The sequence below is a fragment of the Myotis brandtii genome, unplaced genomic scaffold (assembly GCF_000412655.1).
Source record: "Myotis brandtii unplaced genomic scaffold, ASM41265v1 scaffold115, whole genome shotgun sequence".
Taxonomy (NCBI): Eukaryota; Metazoa; Chordata; class Mammalia; order Chiroptera; family Vespertilionidae; genus Myotis; species Myotis brandtii.
Genome location: NW_005353967.1, coordinates 17657710 through 17680376, shown reverse-complemented (window position 1 = coordinate 17680376; position 22667 = coordinate 17657710). Strand labels below are relative to the sequence as shown.

Below are 22667 nucleotides of genomic sequence, written 5' to 3'. Positions count from 1 at the left end.
GCTCTTTTATTAATTGGATGTACATGACATATCTGTGCAGCTGCTACATGAATGTTAAGTATCTGGCATATAAATGTATACACACTTCCACACTGGATAGGTTTATGCTGTACACGAGTCAGCCCCACAGAGCATGCCCTTTCACAAGGATACACATGGCTGTCTCGGGACGTTCGTCAAAACACACTTGGTCAAACGTTTTGGCAATCAGGAACCAGACACAGAGGAGCATACCAGAACGATGAGTTCACAACAAGACCAGCTGCACTTAAGAGGAAGACTCCAGAAACCCGAAACAGAATTTATTGGGGTTCACACATGCAGCACATATATAGAGAGAGTACAATTGGGGCAACTGGGACATTCATAGCAGGAGGTCTTACAGAGCAGTAAAAACAAAAAAGACACAAAACAAGACGCCCAAACACCAAAACCAAGGACAGGACCATTGCCAAGATCTCAGTGCAAGGAGAGAGGGTTGTGGGTTCAGCCTGTGGAAATGGGGGTTCACCTGAAAGGCAAGGCTCTCCCAGGAATTTATTTACAGGATCTAGACATCCATGAAGGACACATAATCTGTTCAGTCTGTTTTGGGTCAGGGCGAGGACATACGGCCGCGTTTTGGATGCTGTGAAAGCACATAGCAAGAAAGAACATTTCTTTTTTTCTTCCACTTGATTTAGGACATAGATGCAGTTCAATGAATGTATAACAACAGTGGTGGAAATGAGATTAAGCCATGAATCTGTCCTGTTCTATTGAGACAGGCCTGGCGAATGTCAAAGGCAAGGACCGAGTTTCCTTCTTGGACGCCTACTTGGGTGTGAGAGGAGAGATACTCTGTAACTTCAAACAAATTTATGTTTGCTTGCACATAATAAAATAGCCAATTTTCTGTGTGTTCTCCCTGAAGGCACAATTCCCATAGACAGCGGTGGATTTTCTGCACTGTGGGTCCTCTTCTGAGTCAATACAAATGCAGAAAGAAACCCTTTGTGTGCTGACAGGAGGTTGAGCTTGCTAGGCCTTTCCTTCCCTCCGTCTTATGGGCCATGCTGACCCGCAAACCCACGATGCTCACTTTGGTGTGGCCTGGGTCTGAGCGGGCTTGGCCAGTCACTCTCCAGGCACCTGCGAGCTGCTTAGGACCCTGCATCCCTGCTTCTAGGGTGGGCCGCTTGCCTGGTGTTAAACGCTGTCTTAGTCTGAACACAGGGCTGAGGCTGCTTTCTTCTCCTTCTAGTTCTGGGTCCTCTTGAGTCTAAGGGGAGCATGAATGTGGTAGGGCAGGCAGAGAAGAGGCAACCTCTGCAACATCAGCATTTACATCGGAATGAAAAGCACCCAGCCTTCTGCACCAAGTAAGACCCTCTGGGGGCATGGAGAGGTGGGTCTACCTGCCACAGGCCAATGAGTCCTGAGGGATGGGCCTCTCTGAGGTTTCATGCCAGTGGTGCCCATCTATCTATCGCCCACAGGAATTGAGAAGCAGAGGGAAATCTGGCCCAGTACAGGGAGCTGAGTCAAGGCCAAGAGTCTAGAGCTCACATCCCTGCTCCCACTCACGTTCTTCATGTGTTCTATTCTCTGGCCTCCACCACACGCAGACCGAGCAGCACATTCTTTAGCCCCAGTCAAGCTGGGCCTTGCCTTGTATACTGCCAGAGTCAGAGTGACGCGAGGAGGAAGAAGAAGGAAGAACCGAGGGGAAAGGAAGGAAGCTGAGTGTGCACTGCCTAGGGCAGGTGGAGAGGACAGCAGTGCTAGTGGGTTAAACAGGAATCAGAGCTCTCAGAGGGGAGGGGGAGGGTCATGACCAACTCCCTCTCTGCTCCGCCTTCCCGCAGAGCCCCAAAAGTCCTTTGCAGCTTCAAGACCCTTTGCCACAACCATGCACTGGTTTGAAACTGAAATCTGAAAATCTCCTGCCACGGACTGTCAGAACTTGTTTTCTGGGTGGCTTATCTGTGGAGGGTGGAGGGGAAAAGCTGCTCTAGGATATCTGCAAAGACACTTGACTCAGTCACAAGTCCTCAAAATCAGAAAGGAAACATCCGGAAGCTGAGGGCAGGGGACTCGCAGCAGCTGAGGGCTTTGCTGACTCCGCTGGGGAGAAAACACCAGCACTGCCCTCTGGAACAGACTGCCCTCCCCACCTCGAGTTTCAGGCCATGAAAAGAATGTCCTGGAAGACACTGGGACTTTAAAAATGAACATCATTATGCAGATGGGGCTATCTTTGCTGCTGATTCCTTTCCTGGGATAATACCTTAGGGCGGTTTCCTGCGGAGACATTTAAAGAAACAGCACACGCGTGGCTCCATTTTTCCAGTACTAGTTAGTAGTCTCTTCAACAAAGTCCAGACATTGAGGGTTTCCTCCTCCTCTTGGAGGTATTTCCAATTTCCAAGGACCCCCTGTACTATCTACTGTAGGCAATGACTTCTTTTAAATTTGGAAAAAAACAACACTTTGTGTTTATAGGAGGGGGTTCCAACATGGAGTGGGGTCAGTACGAGGCTCCCCAAACAGCTTCCTGAGGTGAAGCACAGTGCCTCAACCACGCACACGGGAGGTGTTCCATAAATATTTATCGAATAATCACATGAGATGACACGAGACCAGCGAATGCTCTGCCCAGCCCTCCCTCCTGCCCCAGCCCTGCTAGCCTAACACACGGGCCTAAGCAGACCCGTGAACTGTATCCTTGTAACTCAAAATCCTGGGATTACTAAACTACATCTAGACATTGTCTGAAAAAGACCGAAGGTGAGACACTGTCAATACTTAGAGCAAAAGGACATTACATGGAGAGCTGTCACTCCACACCTGACACAGTGAAGGGACACACGAAATACCTAGGCGATCCTGACAATTTACTTTTGTCTACATTACACAGATTGTGAGAGAAGCTTTACTCAAAACATACTTTGCTTGGCAGAAACAAACACTGTAAGAAATAACAGTTCATTTTAGAGTGTCCCATTGTGTAGATTGCTTTTTGCTGTCGCAAAGTGACTGGTGTTTCTGTAGGTTTGGTAGCTAGACTAAGTTCAACATGATATAGAGGTCAAAGGAAAGCCAATTATATAGCCAATAAGCACCTAAACAACCAACCAGCTGTCTTTCGGTATACCAGGTAAAGGCCAAATTCAGATGTCCCTGCTTTCAGAGCCTCTAGTGCACAAACAGTGAGGTGTTTTAGTGAAGAACTAGGTAAAGGCCATTTTGATATTGAATGGAAAAAACCTAGAGACTACCATATTCTATTTTGGCTAAGGGAATCAGAAGGCATTCCCATGAGATGCTTTGGAAAGGATCCCAGGGTTCAGAAAGTCTCAGGCGTGCCCTAATCCTTCACTGGAACCTTCTCTATGATACCTTGGACTCTCCCTTCTGTCACTACGATTCTTTTCCCATCTCTCTCTTGATATCTCAAGATATCCAGAAGAGCAGTGCAGTAGTTTTTGGCATAAACCTGAATTCTGATTTGGTGAGATCTGTAAATGAAGGTACATTTGCCAGCTTAGGTGAAATCACTTAATAACTCTGTTTCCGAAGGCCTAGATCTACTTAAGACCAAGTTTCTAGAATAAAGTGAGAAGTGGGAAGAGGTAACTACAGGATACAGCCTCTGCGATAGCAGTGTGATTGGAGAGTCATCTGCCTGACAGGGTGGGTCCTTTCCTGGGCAAAGGCAAGTGTTGCACCAGCATTAAATCAGATAATGCTCCAGATCCTACGAGGCTGGAAGCACAAACAACATGAGACCTCTGTTCTCTGGCCCATCCCCGGGGGCTTCCCAAACAACTTCTTGAGCTCTTGTATACATGCCTATTTCCCAATGTTTTAGTTTCAAAATTGAACTTACTAGGTGTTTATAAAGATGAGTTTAGCATCGAAAGGTAGGTAATCCCCCTTTTCATGAAGATTCTCTAGAATCCTGAAATGGTCCCAATTGCCAACTAGTCCCAATCCTTTACTCTATAGACAGGGAAACTGAGGACTAGGGCTGTTGGATGACTGACATTCTCCCCAGCAAGATCTGGGTCTCACTGTTGGTTAGTGGTGGAGCTTGGGCTAGGACCCGTCTATCTTCTCTCCCAGGGCCGGCACTCTGGGCCTGAGATGCCCCCTGGCTGCTGGGTTTGGCTTCCAAGGCACAGGCCTGTACGGGAGCTGGGGTTGTAACGTGGTATAGGATTTACAGTTTGGAGCAGCTGGGTTTTCTTTCCTACTGCGAGGACCCAACAATAACAATAGGATTCAGGCACATTCTGGATTGATTCTAAACAGTTATGAGGAAATTTAAGGTAGAAAAGGAGTTAGAAAAAGAGGAGCAAGTGGGGCTGTTTCCTGGGCCTTTGCTTTCACACACACTCTCATTTTCCTTCTATTGTAGCTGAAATGAGATGCTGGGTGTGCGTCCATGTGCCGGCAGTCTCTACACTGATAGAGCGGAGAGTTTCTCTTTAATCACATGGCTCTATCTTAATCTAGCTAACCCCAGAACAAGCCAGACAGGCCACGCCGCATACTTTGGGAAGAACCTGAGCTCTCATAGAAAATCCAGGTGGTGGGAACAACGGGAGGCAGAGAAAACTGCACAAAAGGTGGAAAAGGTGGTGACCAAGAAGGTTTGTGACCACTGACTGTCCAGGAGATTAGAATAGGTCCCTCTTGGGCCACCTGGGAGGCTTGGATTAGGTGACAGGAAGGCCAAGAAAGGCCCTTCGGAAGGGGATGTTTGATGGCTGGTCTCACGGCTGGTGGGGTTCTGCTGGTTTACCTTATTCTGACCCAACCCAGCGTTTCAATAAAATTCCCTGGAAACCGAGCTCCGCAGGTTGGGAGATGGTTTACGCATTCAGAGCTACAGTGGACATGGGAGACCTTCCTAAAAGGAAAGGCGGTCCAGCAAGCAAAGTTAGGGGTCACAGAAGACAAGAGTACGACATCCATGCACACTTCTGCTTTTCGTTTGAATGAGTCAATGGAGATACACATCTTACATTTGCTGTTATTACTGCACAGGCTACATTCAACTAAAAAAACAAAAAACTCCTGCTCAGGTCTCCAAATATGTCTTTTCTAAGAAGAGAAATCAAGGGGTAGAGAGGTGGAGAAACAAGTCCATACGGAAGAAGAATAACACACAGGGTCCCTTCTTGGTTTGTGACTGCTGTCTTTGTTCTCCCGCAATATTACAACAGGCAGAAGGGAGGGTACGTCCTGTTTCTTTCCCGGCTTTGTTGCTATCGGTCTAATAGATCTCATCTAGTCTTTATTGATTTTCCTTCTGCCTGCCACCTTAGCAGTTTTTGGTTTGAGTTTTCCTGATGTTCTGGCCCTAAGCCCGGTCCCCAGGGAACCAGCCTCTTCCTGCCAGCCCCAACCCCAGGCTGCCCCGCCCCCCCTAGACCAGAATTACTTCAAGGGGGAGTCGATTAATGGCTTATGTTAATGAAAGAAGCTTTTCAGGGAGTCTGAACTCCGCAGTCTGGAGCTCTACCAGGATCATTAGGGAGGGAGAGGGAAGCAGAGGGGCCTCTGGGGTTAAGACAGCTTTGAATGTAATGACTATTGGAAACAAAGGCTCTCCTTAGCGAGGCCCCAGGGCTGGGCCTGCTGGAAACGCCTATATCATAAGTAAGAGGTACCCCTCTCACAAGAAAGAGAGAGTTAAAAAAAGGAATATTGTTTTAATATGGGATTTATTCCTGGCTTCTGGTCACTGCTGCACGTCTACAAGAAGGCTTCAGATTTCAAAGAAGGTGAGTAACAAGCATGAGCTTGGAGGAGGGGCAGGCCTGAGGGGTGAGAAGGTCATGTAGCTGACAGCCCCTGGGAATGTCCTGCTGACCTCTCTCTTCCAGGCCCAGGCAGATTGCACAGATAAAATGAGCAGCCAAACACCACCCGGAGAGGCTGCCGTGCCTGCCAGAGGGCCCCTTGGGCATGGCAGGCTGTGATCCCACACAGAACACCCTGACCGGTGCCCCAGCCTAGAGGAAGACAGAAGACGGGACCTGCTTCGGGGATGCCAGCTATGAAGTCCAATGTCACTGCGGCTAGTGTCCCTCAAGGTATCACTTTGCATTTCCAAATGGCTTTAGGTGTGAATGTCTCCCTGATTTAAAATTTACAACAATGCAGATGCCTGACAATCTCCAGACTAGAGACAGTTTGGATGAACGGCAGAATCAGGTAGGCAGACCCTATTTTTAGAAAGAGGCTTTCTTTTCCTGAATCTGTTTTCTGGCAAGATCAATGGTATCTGGGGCTGGGGCAGGGGGAGGAGGGATGAATGGAGGCCAAAGATCTCTCATTTTCTAACATTCTGAACCACATGCCACAATCACAGACACGATTTCCTCACATTTTCAGCAATTAATTGGGCTTTCTGGCAGAAATCTTGCTTTTGCAGCTCACTCAGACCGTTGCTGCTAACTGCAGAGCCTTTATTTTTCTTGTCAGTAGAGCCACCTTAATTGTCCCTCCTGAAAGAGCTCCACCCAGCCCTGTTTGGAACCACATGGTTTTCTTTGAAAGGCTCTGCTGTTATAGCTAGAATTGCTGGGTGTCCTTTTCTAAGTAAACAGGAAATGTCACTCTGTTTGAAAAAAAAAAAAAGAGAGAGAGAGAGAGAAAGAATCCCTCTCCTCAGCACAAATGCAATAATACGCCAACTTATACTTCCTGTGAACGTTGAACTAGGAACCGGATCTATGTCTTATAGCTGCACAGTCCTCTTCTTAGCTCCCAGGCCCCCAGCGAGCAGAACCTCAGGGAGGCCCGGCTGACCAGGACATTTAAGAAAACGCTTCCACTAGATTTTGGGGAGGCAGTAGCATCACAGTTAGGAAAGATGACAATGCATGGAAAACAAAACAAAACCCAGACCCTCTGCAAAATCACATTTAAGGGGCAAGATGGTATGCATCTAAGTTTCAGTCACAGCAGGAGTTAGTGTTCTGACATCTGACCACCTTTTATATCTGAAAAATCTGAAGTGTTGAGTCGGTCAGGAGAGTTGACACGGGGCAGGAGAAAGAAACACCGGGCGGATGGCTTGTTTCCCGTTACATCAGGACCTGGGTTTGTGTGTCGGGCAGGCGAAACCCCACCAGTCCTCCACACACGAGCACAGTGGAGGCCAGCAGGATGGGGATTGCTTTGGTGATGCTAACCAGGGAGCCGAATATTAAGTTCCCAAGGACGGCGGCAGCTTTGCAGAGTGCGTTCAAGAAGCCAAAGCCCGTTGCCCTGCGAAGGAAGGAGACACGGACAAGGTTGAGAAAGTGACTTCCAAGATTCCGACTTTAGACACAAATGTTCCATAAGGTACTTTCCAATGACCTCCATGTTTGGGGTATCATTAGAGAAAATAACTAAACGCTTGTCAGCACATCTGGAGATGGAGAACCCCAGCTGTTGGTACTGTTCCTTCAGCCCTCTGTTGACATTCTCACCACTGATTCTTACTCTGCCCATCAGTTCCAATTTACGAAGAAAAAATTTCAGGGAGTAAGAAAAGTTTCTACTCTCTTCCAGATTTAAATGAAAATGTATGACAGTGTATTTCTTAGATTTTTTTTACTCCCTATTTTTTTTTCCTGGCTTAATTAATGTGTGAGGTTTTAAATAACTGAAGCCTATTTTCAGAGAAAACCAGGAACGACTGGATTGCATGCCCCATCTTTCGGTACCCTGGAGGGGGACTCTCATGCTCTCGTCCCAATTGTTTTTGGTGGCCGGCGGAAGCTGAACACGGAGGGGGCGGTCCATCTGTGAGCTAGTGACACAGTTCCCAATCTTCACCAGACTTCCAGGTGGGAAATCAAGCCCGAGAAGAATTACAGGGGAGAATCAGACAGTGGGCCTGGAGATCTTGCTCACTCTGCTGGCATTTAAGAGGCGCAGGTGGTATGTCACTCAGACACATCCCATTCCTTAAAGCCGTCTTTGGAAAAGAAAACCTGTACTTCTTTACGTGTGTTGAGTGTGGTTTTACTGTAGTCTTCTGGGAGGAGGCTTAATTTTGTTCATGAGAGCGCCGACACCACTGACATCATGAGATAATATGAAGTTCCCCGGCTTTATGCCAGCTCAGCTTGGTGTCTGTCACTGGGGACACACGTGTTAAGGGCACATTGAATGCAGGGTAATTGTTAGGTACTTTTTTTCCCCACCAGAGGGAAATGCATTTTATATGCTGCAAAATGCAGCATTTAGTACACAGCTTTCTTCGATTGACGTGTAAATTTGTAAGAGTCGGTTTTCCTCTGGCCAGTCATAACAAGTCCTCATCACTACTTGTGCTTTTCCTCGAGATATTTTCTTCGATGTGTGGATATTGATTGAGGTTATCCAACCATCCCCCTTCCCACACCACAGGGAAAACCCAGCCTGTGAGTGAGTGCAGGGCCAGTGACTTCGCTATTAGGACAGGCAGACCTAAGCTAGGGCAGCAGCGCCAGAAAGTAGAATAAGGAAGGGGTGTAATGGAATCTCCAATTGAGAGAATAGCAACTTCTTGAGAAGAGGTAAGCTGATTTGGTATTGTTTTTCTTTTTGGCTTGTTTTTAAAGAAAGAGACTAGTAATCACCACCACCAGAAAGATAAGAAGATTCAATATACTGATAACTTTTTTTCAAATGAAATTGCTGGAGGCTGTATGTTGGCTACCAGAGTAGAATAACATCACTCACCGCCTTCTCCATGTCCATGGAGATGATGCCATGAGGCTGAAGTTTTAAGAAATAAATAGACTTTTTTAGTCCCATTAACTGGGACTTTTGACTCCCCATCAGGGAAACTGTATGTATGTATTCAGTAAATTACTCAATAGTGCTATGTGCCAGGCACTATTCTAAATTAATAATAATAATAAGAACACTTTTTTGAGCAGTTTTAGTTTTATAAAAAACTGAGTGAAAAGTAAAGAGAGTACCTATGCACCCCCTTTCCTCCCCACCCCAGTTTTTAGAGTTCACTCTTGATGTTGTGGGCTTTGATAAATGTATAATGGCATGTACCCATTACTGCATCATATAGAATAATAGTCTCACTGCTGTAAAAATCCTCTAGGGAAACTGTATGTATGTATTCAGTAAATTACTCAATAGTGCTATGTGCCAGGCACTATTCTAAATTAATAATAATAATAAGAACACTTTTTTGAGCAGTTTTAGTTTTATAAAAAACTGAGTGAAAAGTAAAGAGAGTACCTATGCACCCCCTTTCCCCCCACCCCAGTTTTCCCTATTAATATGGTACATTTGTTATAATTGATGAGCCATACATTAGAGTTCACTCTTGATGTTGTGTATCCTATGGGCTTTGATAAAAGTATAATGGCATGTACCCATTACTGCATCATACAGAATAATAGTCTCACTGCTGTAAAAATCCTCTGTGCTCCCCCCATTCATCCCTCCATCCCCCGAGCCCCTGGCAACTGCTTATCTTTTTACCATCTCCATAGTTTTGCCTTTTCCAAAATGTCATATAATTGGAATCATACAGTATGTGGCCTTTTCAATTGACTTCTTTCACTTTTTTAAACTATATTTTCATTTCATAAATGACCAAGTACATTTTGCGGTAGAAAGATAAGCTGTATTGTTCTGGAAAAAATTGGGTAGTAAGTATAGTAAGTATGTTGCTGATAAGAAAGAAAAACATTCTTCTGCATGAAGAAGTCTCTCAACACCGAGCCTGCCGAACGACCCACGCGGAATTTACATCTGTGTTAACCGTATTTTCCCCAAGCTATAAACCTCTGGTGTAACTCAAAACAGGGTGTGAAATACAAGCGGCTACCTCCTTGTATCACTGAAGCTGTGACGGAGGGAAGGATGGCTTCTGAGATTTCCGTGCAGGACTAAGAGAAACACATCAGGAGCATCTGGTATCTGAAGCGTCTAAAACACGATGGTCAAAAATCCTTACTTCCCAAGAAACTTCTTTTCCATTTACCAAGCAGAGGCGGTTTTTCAGATTGGGTGCAAAGCATATCGCCTCCTTAAATCAATGGTGGCATTCAAGAAAACGTGACTGTCCTTTCCTTGAATAAGTAAATTATTTCTTCAAATACTGGAGGGGGTGATTTTCTATGCATTGGAGGCACAGCTGTCTTAGAAAAATCATTCTCAAAGTGGCTCTCCCTTGGGGGTTATCTGTTTATAAAGCAAAGAAGCTTCTCGTTTATTCATTCCCTTGTTCTTACTTCAAGGAAGGGCATTAACTTCTGCAGACACTCAGAACACGTCACCTTGTGCTGCTAAAGGCCTTTGAGGGTGGGCAGCTCAGAACTCGCAGGGCCCCCCCGCTTGCTAACTTAGCAGCCGGGCAAGCTACCGCATTCTTGATCAGCCCCCAAATGCCCCATGCCTCCTCTTAACCAACAAGCACCGAAGGGAAAGAATGAAATGATCTATTACCTTTCTATAAGCTCTATCCCTTGTTCCCCCATCTCTTCAGCCAGATCCTTTGTTTTCAGTTATTGCTCAACCTATTTATTTAAATCTTTTAAATGGAAAATTTCCCCCCAAACTGTACCCTGTGATGGCAGCATTCCTGTTTGTTCCTGGTTCCATTAAGGAGGCCCTTCTCCCTGCACCATTAATTCCCTCTGTCTGAGAATCGGTGCTGGTGCAGGCAGCTGATGTGGGATGTGGCCACCATAGCTTCTCTCCCTGCAGCTGGAGTGTGGCTCCTTCTTTAGGGCCTTCCCAATTTAGCAAGTTCTAGTTCATTTATATAATTTTATGTACTAATTGGTGACCGAGAAAAGGAAACTCCATTCTGAATAACATGAGGTAGTTTTGCCCTCCCATCCAGCCTCTTCCTTTTTGCTTTTCTGGCTTCAGGGCAGGGTCAGCTGGGGTCCTGTGAGGCTCCTGGGGAGCAGACAGGGATGTTGACGAGGCAGCACTCAGGCAGTGAGTGTCAGCCTTGTTTTAAACATTGGCTGACATATCTGCCCCATCGACTGACGGCATTGTTAGGGGAGAAAATAAAATGCTGCCTTCTGTAAAGGACTGAAATGGTGGAGATCCAGACTGAGCTCATGGAACTTTCCTGTGAAAGGGTAAAATGTGAGCATTCCCTTTTTCTAGTCTAAACTTTTGGGAAGGAACTTTCCCTGGACAACTCAGTCCAATCTTTGGTGGAAGTGCCTCAGCATGGGGCATTTTAGAAAGTACAGGCAGTCCTTAATTCAGGAATACATCATGATCTAAAGGCTCATCTGGAAGTTGGCTATTGGAAACACAGAATAAATTTCATTTATCTCACAGAAAAAATATTAAAATGATGACTAGGTCTTGGATCAACCTAAAAACGTTATTTATGTGTGTGTTTTTGTTAATCCTCACCCAAGGAAATTTTTCCAATTGATTTTCAGAGAACGGAAGTGAGGGAGGGAGGGGGAGAAGGAGAGAGAGAGAGAGAGAGAGAGAGAGAGAGAGATGAGAGAGATGTATCGATTAGTTGCCTTCTGCACATGCCCAGGTTTGTGCCCTTGACTGGGAATCGAACCCACCACCCTTTGGGTCTCAGGCCTATGCTCTAACCACTTAGCAACACTGGCCAGGGCTAAAAAAGTTAAAATAACACTAAATAACATTCAAAGTTATTTTAATACTGAACCCATCTAAGCTATCGAACTACAATGCTAAGAACACTAGCACCTCTTAAATATTTGTCTAATAAGCAAATTTGTCCTTCTTGAACTCCTAATTTACATATTCTTCTATGTATTTCTCATTCAACAATCACTAATTAGCATCTTTTACGTTTCAGTAAGGCACTAGGCACCAGGGACCCCAAGATGAAGTGTCCCTTGGCACTAGACAGATGTGAAGAGATCATGATAACACAACCTCATGATAACACAACCTACTAAGTGTAGTGATAAATATACCCACGGAGTATGATGGGGGCCCAGAGAGGATGGATGAGAAGAGAATTGAACTGAAGGAAGAGGAGGAGCTTACCAAGTGAAGGATGGAATGTGGGCAGAGGTGTTCTTTGCCTCAAAATATCCTCATATCTTCCTGACTTATCTGTGTGGCACCCCACTCAGGTCTGCCTTAGACATCCCCTCCAATGGCTTCTTAAGTGCCAGATGGCCTGCCTCCCTCCAGTCCCCAGACAAGTCTCCACTTCCTCATGCAGCTGTTCTCAACTTGGGGTACCCAGGGCTGAGAGCCCTGCAGTCTCCCAGAGACATCTGCATTTTTGAATTGACTTGGATTTACTGGTACATACTACAGGAAATTACCAAAGCAAAACATCCGCTCCACCCCTCCAACAAATGGTTTTCATTTCTGAATTCCCTTTAGTGTGCTTCCAATCAGCCATATTTTTATAAATCACAGAATTTATAGAATTTTGCATTCTGCCTTTTCCAATCAGTAATATAACCATTCGTCCCCTGTCACTTATGTTTTGTTTAAAGTGAAGTGATTTTGCATATAACCATTATTTCTGTAACCACACTATTGGATAATTAGGAGCTTTCCAAACTTGGGGGGACATAAACGATGCCGCAGTGAACACCTTCACATATAACCCTTGGTCGGGGAGTGTTTGTTAGGGAAGGTCAGGCGGTGTTGCACAGCCAGGAAAATGTTTATGATGTGGTGCTGTGGCCGCAGGAGAGGAATCCAGTACAAAGGCCTTCCCAGCCTCTTTCTTCTTCTACCTCCCTCTCTGCTCCCGCTCTTTAACCTCTCCTGTGTGTGTGTGTGTGTGTCCTGCTTTGTCAGCTCATTTGCATCAGAGGCAGTGTCTCACCCATCCTGAATCTTTCCTTCTCTTTCAACCCTTATTCAGTAGCTGCAGGTTGGACTGGGGCAGCCCTGGAGACCTTCCCTGCTGGGCCAGGCCCCATTCCTGCTCCCCTAAGAGCTGGCTTGTGTCGATGGCAGGGCACCCTGACTGGAGTTAGCCTCAGCTAGGTCCCGGCCACATCTTTGGAATGGGGCCATGCAGTCTTTACAGTCACTCAGCACAACTCCTTTGGGACTGGCACAGGGATGCATATGACACTTGTGAAAGGGACTAAGGAATTTCCCGATATCTTTAAAATAGTTTGGAGTAGCCCGGTTGACATTGCTCAGTGGTTGAGCGTTGACCTATGAACTAGGAGGTTGCGGTTCGATTCCTGGTTGGGGCACATACCCGAGTTGCGGGCTCTATCGATGATTCCCTCTCATCTTTGATGTTTCTGTCTCTCTTTCCCTCTCCCTTCCTCTCTGAAATCAATAAAAATATATTTTAAAAAATAGGTTGGAAGTAGATTTCCGTAATGGACATTTTCATGGGCACTAGTTGGGCCATATTTGTTTATTGTTGCCAGACTATCATCTCGCTTTTTCAGAGGAAAAAAAATCTAATTTTATATTCTTAAGTCAGAAAAGACTGAATTGTTTTCTGATCCTCAGAGAAAGGGGACATTTGTCTCATCCAAGTATGTAGTAGCCGTATGGTATGTGTGCAGCCTGTGTGTGTCCTCCTTGACCGGGGAGGATGGCATCCGTCACCACTACACGCAGGGCCCTCCTCACTCACACGTAAGTGGAGAAGGCCTTACCTATCTGCTGGGAGGAACCTCTGGGCCCAAAGCAGCCCTCCATTCCCCTCCCATCCCCACTGCCATCACAGGTCTTCCCAGTGTTCATTCCTGTTGAAATGCAAATACTCATGGATGGGAGATAATGAAAGCCTTTGTGTCTTATCATTTATCTGGTAAACCTAGCTTGGAAGTGAGGGCCTGGGCCAAGGTAAGTAATGATGGAATGAAAGTGACCATTGGGAGGCAACTTGCAGTTCATTTAAGGCCAAGGTTCATGAACATGGCTGTCTATCCCAACTGCCAGGTGGGCTTCCTAAGAACATATTTCTAGACCTTCACCCCGGACCTACTGGGAGGGGATAGATTTGTCTGTATGGGAAGCGGCACCAAGAGTCACCCATCTGAGTTTGAGGCTACGTGATCCAGGCCAGGTTATGAGCCCTGTCTAGTAACCTGAAAATGGAATAAAACTACCTACACTTGTAGGGTTGGAAGAAGGATAAATAAGGTTAAATGAGGCCATTTAAAGACTCAGTAGAGCGCCTGACTCACTCTCCATTTCTCGGATGGGAAGGCCAAGTCCCAGAAAAGTGACAGGACTAACCTAAAGTTACCCAGCTCTTTCCTGGCAGCACCTCCCCCCGAATTCTGGTCTCCTCCACACTGTTGACGGAGAAGGTGGGGAAGAGGAGGAAGAGATTCTCTAACAGGCTGTGCTGTATGGGGAAGGGGAGCTGAGAGCTGAAAGACCCGGAAGTCTATGGATGGCAAAAGTGAAAGAGGATACAGAATGGCAACAGATAGGTAAACTAAGTCAGACAGAGAAAGACAAATACTGTATGATCACATTTATGTGTGGAATTGAAACAAAACAAAACAAAACAAAAAAACACACCGAGCTCACACACAGATCGATGTGTGGAATTGAAACAAAACAAAACAAAACAAAAATCACACCGAGCGCACACACAAACAGATCGGTGGTTGCCAGAGGTTGGGGGGTGGGGAGTGGGCAGGACTCTGCAGAGAGGAAAAGGTGCCTTGTCATGGGCACTGTCCTGTCCTCATGGTGTTTTCACAGGAAATGCAAGTGTGACCCCTAGTAAAAGTCAGAGGTATAACATTAAAGGTAAAATCTGTAATGTGGTTGACAAATGTGGCTTTCAAGTGCTACAACTTTTGTAGCGGTTAGACTATACCTTAAACTATGTTTCCCAAATATAGTTCTTCTGACTGGGTTCTTGATATAAGTTGGCTGTTAAATGGCGCAAGAGGCTACTTTTTAGCTGGGAGCTCGGCATCAGTGCTCTGTTCTGATCATTGAGGACAGATTCCAGAAACTGGGCAAGGAGCTGGCAGAGCTGGAGTTCTACTGTGAAAATTACAGCTTCTCACCAGAATCCTTGTCAAGACACCTTCTACCCTGTCTCCACACAGAGACTATACGGTATTTCCATACAACACCATTGGGGTCAGCAGAGGCTCCCAACCTGACCCACAGCAACATGGCAGAGACGGAAGAGAAGGTTCTCGCCGGGAACAGAGTGGGTAGTACCAGCTAAATCACCTGGGCCTTGGCAATGCTGCTCTGGAGGACACGTTATCTCTGAATCATGGAAGGAAGTGAGACCTGCATGTTGTCTGATAACATCTGCGTAAATGCTGGAGAATGTCAGCCAGCAGCTGTGAGAATGCACCTTGCAGACCTCCAAGTCACTGTCCGGCTGCTGTGCTCTGAAATTCATCACCACATTTTGCTGTTGCAATAACTGAACATGACAGGATCCCTGTGACAGGCTGGGTCCTGGGACCCACAGGCCTCCTCTGAAGCTGACACTGTCAACCCCCTTCCCCCGCAGCAGCCTTGCCAGGCCTTCCTTAGATTGCTGGTCTGGGACGTTTCCACCCAACCACCATTCTCGCTCCTTTGCTGGGGCTCAGGCTTGCATTGCGGGATCCCAGACTTCACCTCTCCCATTTTCTCTCACGCGGGCGCTTCCCCTAATCACTCTGTGCATGTTTAGTTCCATCTTGACCTCTGTGTCTTGGAAAACCTGAGCTAACATCAACAGCAATTTCTGTTTTTATCTTAGCTGACACTTCACCATTCTGACAACAGATGACAATTGATATCCCAAATGTTTCTGCTCAGCTCAAGAAAACCCTCCTCCATTTCAAAGTCCAGACAATACTGACTCTACCCTCTCGCAGTGAGGGCTTCCGTGGTGACAAAGCACACACGGAAAAAAGAAGGCAAGAGCATTTGTCTTCACACATGTCAAATGGCAAAACAGGACTTCTATTCTTTTAACTATTCAGCTGCTGAAGCTCTACCCCAAATCCCTTCTAGCCCTTTCTCTGATATGAGGTACAAAGTCTCTCTGTGTCTCCATTTTGGGACAAGATGCATCATTTTCTTCTAATAGCAATCTTTTTTGGTAAGTGGAATGTGTTGGGCTTTTCCTCCAACAGACCAGGAAGGTCAAGAGATAATTCTAGAGACGTCTTTGGGGTTCCTAACTGTAGAACTCATGCAAACACTTCAAATATAAGGACCCTCTCAGGATTGAGTAGTGGCTCCAAACAGGGGCCACAACAGGCTATTTGATCCTATTCCTCACCACCTCATTACAGCTTCCTCACACTATTAGTCAGCAAACTAAGTCATGGGCACAATTACATTCCCTCACTGGCTTCATTGTGAGGCAGGATAGTAAGAAGCCAGGAAACTTCCTCGGTGAGTGGAATGGAGAAATTGAGACAGATGGCTGATTCAAACTGGCCTCATCCAGCACCCTGATTCTCTGCCTCCTTCTCTCTCGCATACCCACTCCCCTAAACACTAAGCCCTCAGAACAAGGAGGTTCTGACCGGCATCAAATAATCTTAGGAACAAAGCCTCGGGTCTGTTGACCCCAGAGACAGAGTTTAGGTTAAACTAGAGATAACATCTAGGTCTCAGTTGTGTTTCAGCTCCAGGCCCAGAAAAGCAGCAAAACCGGATGAAGCCATGCCATGGCTGACATCAGGACCAGATGCAATGACTAATGACCCCCAGCATTAGCACTGACCAATCACAACCCTGAAAGGACACACCTGGAAAGCTGATGAATATTCTATTGAGATCCTTCCCTGAGACCTCCCCCAAAATTCCTGCATATAGAAAACAGATAAAAACCCTTAAGACAAAGGACCCAGCATGCACGAGTGTGCACTCTCTCTAGAGCATTCCCTGGCCTCCCCCTGCCTCCTCTTTCCTAAGGGGTGTATCTTTGCTTTCTTTCTCCAAAGGCCCTTCTTTTGCCTCAGTAATTTGCTTCCTGAGCCCACACAACCCAGCGGGCTCACTTCTGCCTCTGTGACTTTCTTTCTAAAGGGCCAACGCGGCCACACTTAGGCTCCACTATTCCTCACATTTCAAAGGGCCAAGGCAGCTCCGCCTAGGCTCACTCCTGTTGCTATGATCTTGTCTCTTCTATTTTAAGCCCTTCCTTTGTTTCACTGTCCCCACCTTTAGTAAATGTACTTTCAAAATCGCCTGGACTTGTGTTGTGAAATTTTTCCTGCACAAAATCAAGAACCGAGGGCCAAATTGCCAGTAATAACTGTCCTATTAACTCCTACTAGCAACTATATTCCCCAGCATTTTCCTTTTAATATATACAAGTGAAACCTACAACTTCATATGCCAGCTATTTTTGGATGTTTACTTTCTTGGAAACATGACAATTTGGTTTATTTTCTATGACTTTCAGTGGTCCTGTGGAGCTCAGAGTACCTCTTCCCAGACACCCATTTCAACATACCTCCGGTCTGTGGGGTACATTTCCACAGTGACTACATCCAGAGAGTTCCAGGCCGAGATGGTCAATCCGTTGTACAGACACAGCATACCTATCATCATGGATTCGCTGGTGCCAAACCAAAGAAAGAAACAGCTAATCCCCGAAAGCACCATAGAGCCACCTGTCAATGAAGCAGACAGAAGGCTGGGATGTTTCCCCTCATCTTGGTAGAGCAAAGAAAGACCCTTGTGTCTTCAAGGTTTCACAGCGACACAGATCCTATGGGGAAGCTGCAGACTGGGTTTGGCAAAGCTCAGGTGCAGGTTTGCTCACCTGGATGAAAGGTTTGCCCCTCTAACTGCCTTCTGAACACAGCAAGCATGAAATGCACATCATCAATTATTCAGCTACTTAAGTGGAAAAGTATACATTAGTCATACATAATTAGTTTTCTAGGCTGTGAACTCATGGAAGCTGCTCAAATGAAATGTAATTAGACATAATTTTCACTAAGATGGTATCTTAATGAAAGGTCTGAAGGGATTTCTCTCACCTCTGTGGGATGCAGATCCCTAAGGGGGCAGAGGGCACGTGGGAAGTGGGCTCCCTCTAGATGGAAGGGCAGCTCCTTTATTTTACAGGACACGAAGCACTTACCCAGCATCGTCAAGCGCCCGATTCTGTCCATCAGGAGAGCAGACACGATGTTCCCCGGTAACACCGCCAATGTTCCCAGGAAGTTGACGAAATAAATCCAGTAGGCACTGTAGTCATCATCAAAGGTAATCTGGCATCCCGTTTTATTGTGAAAAAAGGAGCAGTTTTGAAATTCACTGTCAATGAATTTGTACTCCTCAAAATCTGTGGACATAAGGAAAGATAATTCATCAAGTTATACTCCAAGATAAGAAAGCCTATGGAGAATACGATCAAAATCTGTGGACATAAGGAAAGATAATTCATCAAGCTCTTAATAGTTATACACCAAGATAAGAAAGCCTATGGAGAATACGGAAAGGAATCATGATACTCTACTCTCCTTGAGAGCTTCAAGGCCGGGGCTGGTTTGACTTTTAGTATCTTTGCCTTGACAAAGCGCAAGGTCTAGGACTTTACATTACAAAGCATGGTTGGCCCTCCATGTACACGATTCCACGTCTGTGGATTGGGAAAAAAAAGTATGTTGTTGCTGATGTGTACTGTATTGCAAGGCCCATGATGGATGCATCTGTACTGAACATGTACAGCCTTTTTTTCTTATTGTCATTCCCTAACAATACAGTATAACAACTATTTATATAGTATTTATCAGTAATCTAGAGATGATTAAAGTGTACAGAGGATGTGCAGAGGTTATGCAAATACTACAGTATTTTATATCAGGGGCTTGAGCATTCATGGATATTGGTATCCACAGGGGTCCTGGAACCAATCCCCCTGGTGCTGAGGCACAACTGCTGAATGAAGGAATACCTGTGTTGAAAAAAGGAATAAGCTAAGTTAAAGAATCCAGTTACCCTCCGATTTCTTTTGATTAGCCATTGCTAATTTCGTTACTTGTTTACTCCTTTATGATGTTAGTTTGTTCTAATTATCATGTTATAGAAGGACTATCATTATAGGGCTAATAGTTTCCATACAACAATTACCAAAAACAATTTGTTTCAAAATATGTATGAATCAGCCATATGTTTGCCATCTCTGCTGACTGTAGTTCAGACATGCTGACTTAAAGAAACACCAGATTTAGAAGCCAAGATTATCAAAACAAATAAACTACAGGTTAATGCTTTGCTTTAAAAATTATGCACCAAACCATTTATTTTTTAACTTTGAACTTCTGCAAGTCCCATTTGCATTACATGACAAAAACAAACAATACACACATAACTTTGATCCGACCTGATTTAGGGAATCTGTTAATTTATACTTTAATCTCCATTTCCCCTTTAAGTCTCTGCCCACACTGTGACATGCGTATCCCATTTCTGCCCAGGGCCAGGCCCTCTGAAGAGGCCTCAGCAGGACTAAGTAGCACACCTACCTGTGTGGTCAAAAACAGTGTCAATAAATGTGCAGTTCTTGAAGTAGGTGTTGACTGAAGTCACATCCTCAAAAGTGCAGGCCTTAAAAAGCGAATCCTTGAAAGTTACAGATTTGAACTTGACCCCGAGGAATCTGCTCAACACACACACAAAATTCATATCAATGATTGTCCACCAGGGTTTAAAGGTAAGTCAAACAGGTTTACTGATGGGCTGCCCCTCTGTGGACACTCTTAATTACAAAGGACATTGGTTTCTGGGTTTTCTAATCTCTAAGCTTTTCCCCCTTTTCCTCATTCAGCCTGTTCTTTGGCTATCCATTGCTTGCCAAGATTATTTCCTATCCGAAGAAGAGGTGGCATTCAAGATAACTTCACTTAGCCTTTTGCAATGTTGGTAAAAGATTTTTTGTGGGGTAGGCAGTTGCAGGTAGAAATATTGGAGATTACTTGTGACTATTAATTCTTTATTTTTCAATCCTATCTTCTTGTTCCTTCCCATATGCCTTTATTTGAAAATTCTCTATTTGGGGTTCATGGCTTTAACTGGAGGATGTGCTCCCATACACACTTTTAAAGCGAGTCTGTTCTCCAAGCCCAAAACCCAAGGTTTCTTCATTCCAGTGTAGGGATTATCCTGTAGAAAGGACATGAGGAATGACTGACTCAGGGGTCAAGAAACTCATAGCCACACTCACTCCAAGAATATTTCTCTTCTCAGAGCCAACAGTTATTCCTTGAACCAAATAGAATGATGAGAGCTCTGCTTATTTTTGGAAATGTGTAGAATGATGAAACCTGCTCATACACAGTTTTGGGTGCTAAAGGGGAAACTCTAGGTAGTAAAAATGATAACAGTCATAATGATCCTAACATTGTAGAAGAATCTATGACTCAGATCTGTCTGTGTTGATAAGGATCTCAGCAGACATGAATAAATGTCCAACAGTGTCTCAGTAATTTATTAAGAGAGCATGAATATATACTTATACAGTCACCGGGAGTAAAATGCTTATTCAACCACGGAAGAAGTTTTGATATCAAATGCCACTCCTATTAGGGTCAGAAAGGGACTGATCCAAGAGCAATTCACTAATTATTGGGTAATACTTTCAAAATTGTTCTCACTCTAAGGATTGACTGTGCATTGTGGTGTAACAGAACAACCGGCTTAAAAAATAATCTTATGTCAATCCTCTGCTCTAGGGGTCCAGAGAAAAACCATCTAAACGGTAAATTTACCCACTTAAAGGAGGGTAAATAATGGGACATTTTAAGATTATCAATTTTTCTGAAATGGAACTGAATTTAGAAAGGGCAAACAATTTTTTGAATGGGTAGTATATACACAGAGTACACCTGGTACAAAATCAAAAATTTTAAAGGGAAAAAGTAAGTTTTTTACGACCTCTTCTCAGACCACCCCGTTCTTTTGTGTTAGTTTTTTGGGTGCTCTCCAGTAGCATTCTTTATGAAACGTGCTAGCAAATGAGACACGTTATTCTACAACTTGCTCTGTCTCCTGGTAGTCTACCTTGGACTCCATATCAGTGCAGAAAGAGGTGCCATTTATATGCTGAACAGGAAAGCTATTTTTTAAAAAATGAGTTAGCTAGTGGTATTTCAAATTTCCTTGAAAAAAAATTCTACCACTTTCTAAAATAAATATATATTTTATAAGGATTTTAGTACTATTAAAACTATTAATCATTATATTGCTAATGTAAAATATTTCTTAGTCATGATTGAATACCCATCTTAGAATTTTAACAAATATTATTAAAAATATGACTGTCAGAAATACAAACATGCTAGAAATTTCTAATGGAGTAACAGAATTTTTTTTTTATCCTCAGTGAAGAAAGGAAAAGACAGAGAGAAATTTTGATGTGAGAGAAACACATTGGTTGGTTGACTCCTGCACGAGCCCCGACCAGGGCCTGGGCTGGGGAGGAGCCTGCAACCAAGGTGCGTGCCCTTGACTGGAATCGAACCTAGAAGATTTCTTCTCTGAATTAAATAACCCAGCTAGGGGAAGTAAGAGTATTTTTTTAAATAAACGAAGTAAATTTCAATCTAGAATTACAGAGCACTTGACTCTACGGGTTCTGTGAGAACCAAGTGCAGCTCTGAGTTGGGGTGTCGTATGGGAGAGTGCAGGTGGTTCTATGTGGCTGGGATTAGGATTAGGCCCCTCCTTGAATTGTCAGTTCAAACAATTATCTCCTGCTGGCAATTCTCCTTTTCATTACAAACCATAAACATCCCACAAATTCTTTTTCATCTTTCCAAATTGGTTTTTTTGCCCTGGGAAACTTTGATTATTTTAGCTTTTTACTTTTATCGTTTTTGAAATTAGGACAATTTCCTAAGAATGATGTAAACCACCGGAACTCATAGCAACGATTATTTGCTCAGACAACAAATAATGGATGTAAATGATGACCTTGTCCGTTCTTTGCTTTCCTGAAAGAATGAACCAGAATCTTTTTGAGCCAGTTCTCTGTGCTCATCAAGAGGCATTCCAGGTTCTAGTCTCAAAAATACCCTTTGCTAACGTGTTCTTTATTTCCAAAGCCCCAACTTTGGAGAATCATTCCTGTTCTCTAATTGAAACTCTCAATGTAACCTCAATTTTTGATTCAGCATCATGGAGAAAGAAGGAATTCTGAAAAACGGTCCCCTTTTTCAGGAGTTGAAGACAGGCAACAAATTACACTTCAGATTTCTTCTCTGAATTAAATCACTTTATAACCCATTTTATTTTACCATATTCCTCATTCTTTTCTTCTGTAACTTATTTTCATTTTTCTCCAGGGTCTCTCTAAATTTTCATTTCATAACAGTCAATCCCACTACTTAATAAATGCAAAGCAACTCAGTTTCAGAAGTAGTTTTAAGTGAAGTAACAGATCCCTTTTCTTTAACGCCCATTTGGAAGTATTCATATTCAGCCAGAAATGACTAAATGTACAAATTAAAAAACAAAACTAAAATACTATACATATTTCAGTGCAGTGAAGGCTAGTAAGAGATAAGTTTTTGTGAACAGATAGCATACTAAGTTATTTCAAAGTTTCTGGACCTGCCATTGTAGTATTCCATTCCGGTGTGAATCTGATTTTCCATTGTAAAGTTAATACTGAAATTGGCATATTTCTCTCTCGGCACATTTCTAGTTCGTAATGCATATTCATCCGATTGCAGATGTTTAATGACATCAGGGAACCAAACAGATAATCCATAGTACCT

The 22667-nt window shown here is 44.2% G+C and overlaps 1 protein-coding gene across 1 annotated transcript in view; it reads right to left on the bottom strand.

Moving 5' to 3' along the window:
- Positions 1–268: 268 nt before the first annotated feature.
- The window catches only part of SV2C (synaptic vesicle glycoprotein 2C), a 155094-nt gene continuing 132695 nt past the window's right edge, over positions 269–22667 (bottom strand). Inside the window, exons 9-13 of the mRNA XM_005858047.2 lie at positions 22501–22665; positions 19416–19549; positions 18029–18232; positions 17393–17552; positions 269–7266 (exon numbers count right to left, since the gene is read on the bottom strand). Of these exons, the coding sequence (XP_005858109.1) occupies positions 7083–7266; positions 17393–17552; positions 18029–18232; positions 19416–19549; positions 22501–22665 (847 nt within the window). The 3' untranslated portion in view covers positions 269–7082. The remainder of the gene's footprint in view (positions 7267–17392; positions 17553–18028; positions 18233–19415; positions 19550–22500; positions 22666–22667) is intronic.